Source organism: Bombina bombina, chromosome 4, assembly GCF_027579735.1.
Source record: "Bombina bombina isolate aBomBom1 chromosome 4, aBomBom1.pri, whole genome shotgun sequence".
Taxonomy (NCBI): Eukaryota; Metazoa; Chordata; class Amphibia; order Anura; family Bombinatoridae; genus Bombina; species Bombina bombina.
The window spans coordinates 306,519,154-306,531,972 of record NC_069502.1 but is presented as its reverse complement, the minus strand read 5'-3'; the positions used below and the strand labels follow the sequence as shown (position 1 = coordinate 306,531,972).

The window sequence follows — 12,819 nt, the reverse complement described above, 5'->3', positions numbered from 1 at the left end:
CCTCAGACAGCCTCCCAACCAAAAAGACTCACATCTGTAAAGATCATGGCCCAGGTTGAAAGAAACGAAGAAACCTGTAGAACTAAATGATGGTGATCTTAACCATCAAAACAAGATAGTTAAACATTAGGATCTGAAGATTTAAAATATAAAATCCTAGAATCCCTGCACCATTATCCAGCATAAAAAACTGGAAAGGCTTTCTAGAAAATGAGCAAGGGAATTGAAACCAACGCTGCAGTCATAAAACCTAAAACTTCCATGTATATATAGCAGCTGAAGGAAATAATAGAGACTAAAGGTACCAACAGACGGAACCCAAAATTGTCACTTGTCTGTTTAGAGACAAAGACAGTGATCCAAACTATCTGGAAACCTAAAATAGGTGACCCTTGTGTGAGGAATCAAAAGCTTTTGAAAAAAAAAAACCTCTAACTATGTCCTGAAAGAACAAAGTTGAATCATATGAGATTCCACAGCCTCAGAAAATAATCTGAATGAAAACAGAAAATGAAGATATGCATCTATTGTATCTAATGAAAACAAATAAGCCATCACTGACCAACAAAAGGCAGAATAGACCATATATCTAAAAGATGATACATTTATATAACAAAAAGATTTTCTATCTTTGGAACAATGAATAGTTATAATAAAACCCCAAAACCCAGTTCCTAAAAATGGAACTGGAAGAAATACCCCAGAAGATTCCAGGTCTGAGCAGCACTTGAGCCCCAACGGGTGATCAGCCACGCTTCAACATTATCCTAAAATATATAGGACCGAAACACACTTAACGAAAGTGTTAGCCTTACTGGAATAGCTGGAATATCATAGAGAAAAAAGACTTCTCACAGACGGTTTTGCTCTGAACTTAATTCTGTATCCAAAATCAAAGAAATTTGCAAAACAACAAATTTAAAAAAAATCTTAACCTGCCCCTTACCAGCAAAGCTGGAATACGGCACATACATTGCAATTTTAGGGAGCTGATTTTGAACTAAAAGATTTCCAATTAAAAACATGTTACTTGTGAATTTGTTCCTTAATAAGAACAACCAAACTAATATAAGCTTAAAGTTTAGGTTTGGAACTCAATCTTGAAGCCCAGAGTAACAGTTAAGAATTGAATCCAATTATAAACCAAATAATTGATTATGTTAGAAAAAAAGAAATATGGATTTTTTTTTAAAAATCACAACATTCTTCTAGCTAAAACAGCTAAAGACATAGATTAAACCTCATTTGCAAAAATATTCAATAAAATGAAGACACAAATGAAAAATATTAGCATGATAACCCAGTTAAAGGACCAGTCAACACACTGAACTTGCATAATCAACAAATGCAAAACAATAAGACAAATGCAACAGCACCTAGTCTAGTAGATTTTGTCCTTAACAATGCTAAAATAAATCATAATCTGATACTTGATTTTAAAGTAAACAGAAAAAATGAAGCAATTGCAACATCATTCAAATAAATCACAGGTCCAAGAAAAGTACCTGAAAATAAATAATTTTCCTTAAATAAGATACAACCATCTAAAGGAAAATAAATACTATTTTGCTATAGAAACAATAGCATAATTAGCAGGAGTAGAGATAGCCCCATTAAATTGGAGAACCTTCAAATTGAATTTAATTGCCGGCAAAGAATATAATTTAAAACCTTTAAAGAAGGAATAAAAGAAAATTCTCAGCCTATTCCATTCCCTATGATGAGGAACTGGAAAAAAAACTCTGAAAATACAGAAGAATAAATAAGCAGAAATAAAATGTTAGTTAGTCTTGAAAAAGAACTAATTACCTTAAAATAATCAACACCTTTTCAACAAAGAACAAATGTACTTTAATAAAAAAAAAAAAAAGTAGATTTGTTAGTGTCAATATCTGATGAAGAAAATTCTGAATGAGAAAAAACATCATCAGAGAAGGATAAATCATTATGTTGTTGGTCATTTGAAACTTCAATAATTAAAAAAGAAGTTTGAAAAAGACCTAAAAATTTTATTAGAAGGCACGATGTCAGACAAAGCCTTTAAAATAGAATCAGAAAAATATTCTTATAAATCTTCTAAGTAATTCTTGTACATAAGATGTAAAAAGAATAGCAAATATATAAAGCATAAATACTAACGGATTCTGCATGTAAAAGTTTATCATGATAACTTATTACAAACCATAGCTAAAGAAAAACATTCATAACATTTAAAATAAATGAACTTAGCTTTGGTAGGACTGAACTCAGTCAACAGGAATCCCTTAGAACGTTTTTGAAACAGGAACAGTGAAATCTTGCAATATGTAATAGAAAAAAACAAACAAAAAAAAAAAACAATATTTAAAGCAAAATTATCAAATTCCTTAAATGACAGTTTCAGCAATGGGAAAAGAATGCAAAATAATAAGCTTCTAAAAAACCAGAAGCAATAAAAAAGTGAGGTTTAAATAATGTGAGAAAAAAATGGAACAAAAAAACGCCCACATTTTTTGGCGCCAAATATGATACCCACATTATTGGCGCTAAATACAACGCCCATATTTTTTGGCGCCAAGTATGACGCCACATCCTCTGATGCCAAAACCGACGCCCACATTTTTTGCCGGGAAAAAAATGTCTGAGTACACATACGTCAAAAAATGACGTTACAGAATACAACTTCCGGCGTCAACTACGGCGCCGGAAATGACAAAAAATTTTGCACCAAAAAAGTCTGTGCCAAGAATGACGCAATAAAAAGAAACATTTTCTGCCCCCGCGAGCCTAACAGTATGCAGGGAAAAAGGTCAATTGAAAATTTTCAAGGTAATGAAAAATAAATTGAATTAAAATGCATTATCCCAAATAATGAAACTGACAGTCTGAATTTATAAAGGAATACTGATTATCCTGAATCATGGCAAATATAAGTTTAAAGACATATATTTAGAACTTTACATATAAAGTGCCCAACCATAGCGCAGAGTGTAACAAAAAATAAGATTTACTTACCCCAGGACACTCCTCTACATGTAGTAGATAGCCAAACCAGTACTGAAATGAGAATCAGTAGAGGTAATGGTATATAAGAGTATATCGTCGATCTGAAAAGGGAGGTAGGAGAAGAAATCTCTACGACCGATAACAGAGAACCTATGAAATAGATCCCCTAGAGGTAGACCATTGTATTCAAATAGGCAATACTCTCTTCACATCTCTCTGACATTCGCTGCACTCTGAGAGGAAAACCGGGCTTCAACCTGTTGCAAAGCACATATCAACGAAGAATCTTAAGCACAAACTTACTTCACGACCTCCACAGGAGGCAAAGTTTGTAAAACTGAATTGTGGGTGTGGTGAGGGGTGTATTTATAGGCATTTTAAGGTTTGGGAAACTTTGCCCCTCCTGGTAGGAATGTATATCCCATACGTCACTAGCTCATGGACTCTTGCTAATTACATGAAAGAAATATCTGTCATTTTTGCTTTTAATCCTAGCTGTGTACTTGCAAGAGAGTGCCAGGCTTTCTCTGTGATATATATAAAATGACATACAGTTTCCCTTTAGAGTTCAGTGATTATGTTACAATGTAGACTGATATCCTTACTATTATTGTCAATCAATACATTTGATATGGTTTCCCTAGATCCCATATGGCTCTAATACATGGATATGGTATACTGGAAAATCAGAAAATATATTTGCAAAATACATCATTACAACAAAACTAATACAATATAAATGTGATATAAAATGATATATTACAGATTGGTTAGCTATAGAAACTAACCGAAAAAAGATACTTTGTAAGCACTCAAAGGACCCCTAATTTAGCTAACCAATAATTGACCCAAACATTACATTCATGAGTAGTGCCATCAATCTAATCTGAATAAAATTATATATGTCAAAATCAAAAAGTCATAGGATGAGTTTATATTGCTGGTGTTATTAATATTTAGCTGACTGCTGTTAAAATAGCTTGTCAAAAAGATAACACCTTTGGGCAATCTACAAAACTGTAAAAAAAATTATTATCTATTCAACAATGTACATAACTCATTTTGCACTCATCTATGTACAAAAGTGAAAGGTCCCTTTTAAAAAAATGATAAATTGTGTAGTTTAAACCCAGTCCATTAACAGCTTTCGGTTTGGCATACAGGGGTCAATTTATTATTGGCCAAATTGGGTGAATTCACCCTGTTTCCGTGCGAGCCTTTAGGCTACCCAGAAACAGGAGTTAAGAAGCAGAGGTCTATAGGCCGCTGCTCTTTAACTCATACGCCACCTCTGAAGCTGCGTACAGCAATCCCCCAGATCCTATACGATTGGGCTGATTGACACCCCCTGCTAGTGGCAGGGGCGGTATTGCACAAGCAGTCCACTAGAACTGCTTGTGCAATGCTGAATACGGCCAGCGTATGCTGTCCCCATTCAGCGATGTCTGGCAGACATGATACGCTACAGCTACAGCGTATCATATCCACCAGACTTTAATAAATTGACCCCTAAGGGTCAAAATTACTTTTACAACTGCTACTACAAAATCTAAAATATTTTTAAAACATTGAAAACCTGTATATATTTAAAGGGACACTAAACTGCTGTGCACAACTACAAAAGTATAATATCTACTCTCTATGTTATTGCATTTCATTCTGTTCCTGCAGCTCTTTACAAATCTGTTTTCCTGTTTTAATAGCTTAAAGGTGCCAGATACTGAAGCTCTGCTTTTTTTTGTACTGGAGCTCAGGTATTCTCACAACCTGTGACATAAGCTGTGCACTCTCACAGATCAGTAATATTGCCTATTTTTTTACAGCTGTATAATGGTATTCAGGCTATGGTGCATGATACAATGCAGGAGCTCTATAATAATGCTGAGTGTTTATATATATATATATCTATTGTGTAACTATAAAGCTGTGTAAAAAATGCAAAAATGTAAAGCTCCTGCTTGTTTCATGCACACTTACCTAGAGCACATTTTACAGCTGTAAAAAAACAGTGGATAATATCACTGATCTTTGAATGTGAACAGCTTATGTCACAGGTTGTTAGAATACCTGAACTCCAGTACAAAGAGGTGGAGCTTCAGTATCTGACCACTTTAAAGGGTCATGATACCCAAATGTTGAAACACTTGAAAGTGTTGCAGCATAGCTGTAAAAAGCTCACTAGAAAATATCACCTGAACATCTCTATGTAAAAAAGAAAGATATTTTACCTCAAAAATTCCTCAGTAGCCACATCCCATTGTAAAGGACTTCTAAGCAGCAAATCAGTATGTTTGTCCCGGGACAGCTAAGGGAGTGAGCTTACGTGCACACTCATCTTATTTCCCTATTCAGTTTAAGGAAGTTTACTATGAAATTTCATGAGAGTTTAGTCAAATCTCATGAGGTCCCAGTAAAAGAGTTCATGACCTCAGCACTGATGCTGATTGGCTGCTGTTCATTTCTTCATAATTTTTTTTTTTACCTGCAGCTGAGCAACAGCTGAATGATAACTTTTTACACAGAACTTATTCGGCTGAGCTGAGAAAATTGTGAGGTAAAATATCTTCTTTTTTTACATAGAGATGCTTAGGTGATATTTTCCTGTCAGCTTTTTACAGTTATAGTGCATCAGTTTCAAGTGATTTAGTATATGAGTATTATGTCCCTTTAAATGATTAAAACAGGAAAACTGATTTGTAAAAAAAACTTCAGGAACAGGATGAAATGCAGTAACATAGTTACTATTCTTTTGTAGCTGTGCACATAATCATATGCATATTTAAGAATTATTTTGACTATAAATATGAAAATAAAATATATTAAATTTTGAAATATTATAATATAAACTATTAAAGAATTCATAATTATATAAAATGTTCTTATTTAAAACAGTTAAGAAAAAAATATTATCTGACATGAATTAGTTTATTAAATATATTTTTGTATCAATTGTGGTTAAAGTGTGAGTAAACCTAAAAAATAATGTTATATAATTCTGCACATAGTGCAGAATTATATAACATTATATTAGCCTTATCTTTATAAAACCTAATATTCCCTTTGATTTTTTTTAAAAAAATTAGTGTTTTTCAGACCCGCTCTCTGTGCTCTTCTGAGCGGGTCTGTTTTATTCACACAGCGCATCGGGCCAGCTGTATAGTCACAGCCCGTCCCAACCGCGCCATTATACACAGCTTATACACAGTGCAGCTCGCTCCTGCTGTCAGACAGAGCAGGAGCGAGCTGCACTGAGTATAATGGCACAGTCGGGCTGTGACTATACAGCTGGCCCGATGCGCTGTGTGAAAAAAACAGACCCGCTCAGAAGAGCACAGAGAGCGGGTCTGAAAAACTGTAATTTTTAAAAAAAAAATCAAAGGGAATATTAGGTTTTATAAAGATAAGGCTAATATAATGTTATATAATTCTGCACTATGTGCAGAATTATATAACATTATTTTTGAGGTTTACTGTCCCTTTAAGTTAAACACAGGTGAAGATGGCAGCCACAAAACAATGTTTTTATACCATCAGATTAGAGTTGCTAAGCTACATACTCAGAGACACTGATTTTCTTCAAAAAACTTCCAAGTTGCTAAATGTTAAATCATAATGGAGTAGGGTTACACCTAACATCTGATGAGTTTTTCATGTACTTGTAAAATGGAATTTGGAAGTCTATATAAATTTACACCAGCTGAAGGATTTAGCACTTTCTGTCACACAGTTACCACCAATATAAACTCGTCTTTAGTTGACTTTAGTAAATAGACTAGTCCACTGGAAATCATCCAATGTCACATACATGTGGAGAGACTCAGAGGCACTTAAAGTTGATCAGAATATAATAATATCAGAGCTATTATCATTCATATTTACAGTGACTGAAGTGTTCACCTATATCCCTAGTGTCTACAAAAGTGATTTGGTTTTAACTGTTTTTATATATCAATACAATTTTTATGACATTTATTTAGTGATTCTTTTTATTTGTCAGTGGTTTCACCTCATGATTGAGTAAATTAAAGGGACAGTCAAGTCCAAAAAAAACTTTCATGATTTAAATAGGACATGTAATTTTAAACAACTTCCCAATTTACTTTTATCACCAATTTTGCTTTGTTCTTTTGGTATTCTTAGTTGAAAGCTAAACCTAGGAGGTTCATATGCTAATTTCTTAGACCTTAAAGACTGCCTCTAATCTGAATGCATTTTGACCACTAGAGGGCATTAGTTCTCGTGTTTCATATATGCATGTGAAGTGACCTAGGAGTGAGCACTGATTGGCTAAAATGCAAGTCTGTCAAAAGAACTGAAATAAGGGGGCAGTCAGCAGAAGCTTAGATACAAGGTAATTACAGAGGTAAAACGTGTATTATTATAACTGTGTTGGTTATGCAAAACTGGGGAATAGGTAATAAAGGGTTTATCTTTCTTTTTAAACAACAATTATTCTGGTGTTGACTGTCACTTTAAGGTAATTATAGCTGCTTCCAAACCTGACTAAACATTTGGCTTTTTTTTGGGGGGTGAAATCAAATGTCAAATTATATTGCACTATTGTGTTGATTGTGTAGGCATTTTGAGAAAAACTTATACAACGCAGTGCCCTATTTATCATCTAAAAAGGCTCACTAGGCCATCATTTAACAAGCATCGTGCAGACAAGGCTCGCTTCAGAGAACCTGTCCTCCTAGTATCGCTGGGCATTTACCATTGCACTAGCGGCTGCTTGTGCAATGCTTTCCCCACTAGCGTGTGGCCAATCTCATGCCAGCAGGGGCTGTCAATTACCCCAGTTGGACTTGTCCGGGCTGATTTTAGTCTACCAGCAAATCGGCTGCATAAAGCTGCATCTCACAGCTTCATAAATTTCCCCCATGACTTTGTGAATTTCACATATATACTTTAGATCTTATTTATATTTACACTGGAAAATGTGTCTGCAACTTGAATAAGGAAAAGCACTGGAAAAAATGTTTATCAGTTCAAAAGCAATATAATCTCTTAGCTAATTGCATTTGTGTTATAAGGAACACAATCTTAAAATAAACAAATGACAAATTTAAATGTAATAAAAAAAATATGTGTATGAAAAATAATACCTATTTATATTTGGAAAACAGCTTTTTATATGCAAATGGTCTGATGGTATGGGTACCCGAGGTAGTATTTGCTGGCGCTGCCACCATATTGCATCATATATATAATATTTCTAAGGTATCTATGCTATACATCAATAACTAATCTTTAATTATATAATATATCATATTTCTTAGTTATCCATGCTATATATCAATAACTTTAAAATTGTTTATATATATATTAAAGATTTAAAAGAACATTTAATTTTAATGTAATGTATCTTTCAATTATTTTATAAAGATGTGAACTACAGGTTCTCCTTCTCTCTATTTCAAACATTTACGAGCCAAATCATGACCTATATATTAATCATTTTTACAACTGCTTTGATTGGAGTTGAAGACCCGTTTGACAAGCGATGTATTTAGGCAACTACCTTTAAACACAACAGGGTTCTCTGTGTCATTTCTGTCTTATGAAAAATGCTATTGATGCTAATAACTCTTAAAAATCTAATGCAAATGCAACAACATTTCAAAATTGACCAACAAATCAAATTCCCCTGGGAAAAATACTTTGGGTTGTTATATGCTGGAAATGAAATAGTAATACATGTATGTTGATTTATATTACCTGGTACAATGTGGCAAAGCCCTCTTCTGTCTGAATAATAATGCAGATTCATTGACCCATTAGCATTCATTTCCACCCGAAAAGATGGGGCATTCATTGCCTACAGAAAAAATGAAATGGCATTTTGCATAATAAACCATAAACGTATCCTATATAACCACACTGGCAGTCTAGAACTCACATTACTACTAAAGCAATACAGCTAAAGGTCAACTGTACAAAGACAACGTTTTATCTATGATGACCATTTTTTCTGTTTTGTGCCATACAAGCACCGCCAGTGGCAACTGGTAATGTTTTACATTTTGGGGGGGGAAATGATGTCCCCTCCCTTAAAGGGACATGAAACCCAATTTTTTTTATTTGGTGATTTAGAAAGAGCATGCAATTTTAAACAACTTTCTAATTTACTTTTATAATCTAATTGTCTTCATTCTCTTTATATCCTTTGCTGAAAAGTATATCTAGATAGGCATGCTGATTGGTGGCTGCACATAAAAGACTTGTGGGATTGGCTCACCCATCTGCATTGCTATTTCTATCTAAAGAATGAAGCAAATTAGATAATAGAAGAAAATTGGAATGTTGTTTAAAATTGTATTCTCGGTCTGAATCATGAAAGAACATTTTTGGGTTTAGTGTCCCTTTAAGAACTCATCTCAAATTGTGCCCTGGTCTGGAATAAAGACATATTACGCTTTCACAAAGCATATAAATATTACATTTACACTAAAGTATGTTGATAGTTGTTTTATCACATTTCAAATGTAAAAACTAGGTTGTGGAATCCAGTGGGAAAAAAAGGAAACTCTTGCGTAAAATAATATTGAATTTATTATGCGTATGTGTGTTTGGTGTGTGTCACAATTTAGACACAACATGACAACACACAACAAACGTTATAAAACATTACAAGATAAGGGAACTTAAAAGGTTGTGAATGAACACTAAAGTCAAAATTAAAATTTCATAATTCAGATAATGGATTTAACTTCCATTATTAAAACGTACACACTCTTTTTATTTGCACGCTTTCTGAGGCACCAGCTCCTACTGCGCATTTATGCTAGAGTCCACGGTATATACGGTTATGCGTTTTGTGATTGGCTGATGGCTGTCACATGATACAGGGGAAGGGAAAAAAGAATTAGTTGTATTTGCTATTATTTGTCAATTATGCAATTCTATTGCCCTTTAAATTGACCGATGTGTAAGAGTTTCATCTTGGGTGAAACTTTGACTATCATGGCATATGAAAACGACTTTGTTCTTTCAAGTTAATCATAAGGAAATTAAAAAAAAAAATAAGCAGATTCCTTGCAAACCTGGAAATTATTTTATACATAACTAAGGCTTCTAAAAATTGATTTATTGGTTTCACTTACTGAAATTAATAGCTATAAAATGCATTTTAAAATAAATAAAGGAGGCTGCTATACAATATTTTTGTGTACAAATTCCAACATTTTGGAACGGTGGCCAATATCTGTGATTAACCTCTACAACATAACCAGTAAACATAGCTTGTAAATATTTACCTTTTTACAGTGTCTACAACAGAAAGTATGTGGTATGAAACATCTGTGACAATTTAGTGATTAAGAAGTGTATGAATGATACACTATGGGCTAGATTTATCAAGCGCAAGAAGAATTATCTGTGTAATTCTCCTTTGGGTTCTCCTCAGCTCTCCTTTAAAGAAGCGCATGTTGGGGTTTTTTTTGCGCTTCTCCATAGGATTAGTATCTGCGCCTTATTTATCATTGAAAATAAGCAACTATCCTCCAAGTAAGTCATATATAAACCAATAGAAATATTTATACAACCCTACTAGTAGATTTGTTAATGCCTCTCTCCAACAAAATGTCATGGAAGTACATCTACGTTTTCATTTTTTAGTGCTTCTTTCATATATTTTTTATGCCCCAATAGATAGAAATGTTGAGCTCAGTCATATATTATTTTGGCACCCCAATATATATATTATTTTTGCATTCCAATATAAATTATTATTGCGTTCCAATATACATTTTTAACAGGGATAAAAAAACAGTGTTTAGTCTGCCTATCATGAAAACCTAAAAGATGTATTTAGATGGGTTAGTAGTGGTACGAATGAAAATGTATTGAAATAGTTAACTATCGGCTAGAGTTTTGCGTTATGAGGGGTGCGGTGCTAACTTGCACGTTATTGTCACCGCTCACTTACCTACAGCGCTGGTATTACAGGTTTTTATAAACCCGGCGATAAAAGACAAAAAGTGAGCGTAGAGCAAACTTGAGCTCCATACCGCACTCCAATACCAGCACTGCTTAACTCAGCGGTGAGCTGGTTGTACGTGCTTGTGCACAATTTCCCCATAGACATCAATGGGGAGAGCCGGCTGAAAAAAAGCCTTACACCTGCAACAAAGCAGCGTAAAGCTCAGTAACGCAGCCCCATTGATTCCTATGGGGAAACAAAATTTATGTTTACACCTAACACCCTAAAATGAACCCGAGTCTAAACACCCCTAATCTTACATTTATTAACCCCTAATCTGCTGCCTCCGACATCTCCGACACCTACATTATACTTATTAACCCCTAATCTGCCGCTCCGGACACTGCCCCCAATATAATAAACATATTAACCACTAAACCGCCGAACTCCCGCATCACAAACATTAGTTAAATATTATTAACCCCTAATCTGCCATCCCTAACATCGCTGCCACCTACTTACATGTATTAACCCCTAATCTGCTGCCCCCAACGTCGCCGCCACTATACTAAAGTTATTAACCCCTAAACCTAAGTCTAACCCTAACCCTAACACCCACTAAATTAAATATAATTAAAATAAATCTAAAGAAAACCTACGATTAATAACTAAATAATTCATATTTAAAAGTAAATACGTACCTATAAAATAAACCCTAAGCTAGCTACAATATAACTAATAGTTACATTGTAGCTAGTTTAGGGTTTATTTTTATTTTACAGGCAAGTTTGTATTTTTTTTAACTAGGTAGAATAGTTACTAAATAGTTATTAACTATTTACTAACTACCTAGCTAAAATAAATACAAATTTACCTGTAAAATAAAACCTAACCTGAGTTACACTAACACCTAACATTAAACAACAATTAAATAAATTACATAAATTAAATACAATTAACTAAATTAAATACAATTACCTAAATTACAAAAAAAACACTAAATTACACAAAATAAAAAACAAATGCCAAGATATTTAAACTAATTACACCTAATCTAATAGCCCTATCAAAATTAAAAAAGCCCCCCCCCCAAAAAAAAAAAAACCCTAGCCTAAACTAAACTACGAAAAGCCCTTAAAAGGGCCTTTTGCAGGGCATTGCCCCAAAAAAATCAGCTCTTTTACCTGTACAAAAAATACAAACAACCCCCCAACAGTAAAACCCACCACCCACACAACCAACCCCCCAAATAAAACCCTAACTAAAAAACCCTAAGCTCCCCATTGCCCTGAAAAAGGGCATTTGGATGGGCATTGCCCTTAAAAGGGCATTTAGCTCTATTGCTGCCCAAACCCTAATCTAAAACTAAAACCCGCCCAAAAAACCCTTAAAAAAAAACTAACACTAACCCCTGAAGATCCACTTACAGTTTTGAAGACCGGACATCCATCGTCAACGAAGCCGGGAGAGGTCTTCATCCAAGCCGGGAGAAGTGGTCCTCCAGACGGGTAGAAGTTTTCATCTAGACGGCATCTTCTATCTTAATCCATCCGACGCAGAGCTGGTCCATCTTCAAGACATCCGGCGCGGAGCATCCTCTTCTTACGATGACTCCCGACGAATGAAGGTTCCTTTAAGTGACGTCATCCAAGAATTCTATCAGCTAATCGGAATTAAGGTAGAAAAAATCCTATTGGCTGATGCAAGGTAAAAGAGTTGATTTCTTTGGGGCAATGCCCCGCAAAAGGCCCTTTTAAGGGCTATTGGTAGTTTAGTTTAGGCTAGGATTTTTTTTATTTTGGGGGGGCTTTTTTTATTTTAATAGGGCTATTAGATTAGGTGTAATTAGTTTAAATATCTTTTAATTTGTTTTTTATTTTGTGTAATTTAGTATTTTTTTTTAATTTATTTAA

General features: G+C 34.2%; 1 protein-coding gene across 1 annotated transcript in view; it reads right to left on the bottom strand.

The window, feature by feature from the left end:
- LOC128657351 (guanylate cyclase soluble subunit beta-2-like) overlaps positions 1-12,819 on the bottom strand; it is a 197,775-nt gene that overhangs the window by 109,841 nt on the left and 75,115 nt on the right. The window contains exon 6 of the mRNA XM_053711665.1: positions 8,704-8,803. Coding sequence (XP_053567640.1) covers positions 8,704-8,803 — 100 coding nt within the window. The remainder of the gene's footprint in view (positions 1-8,703; positions 8,804-12,819) is intronic.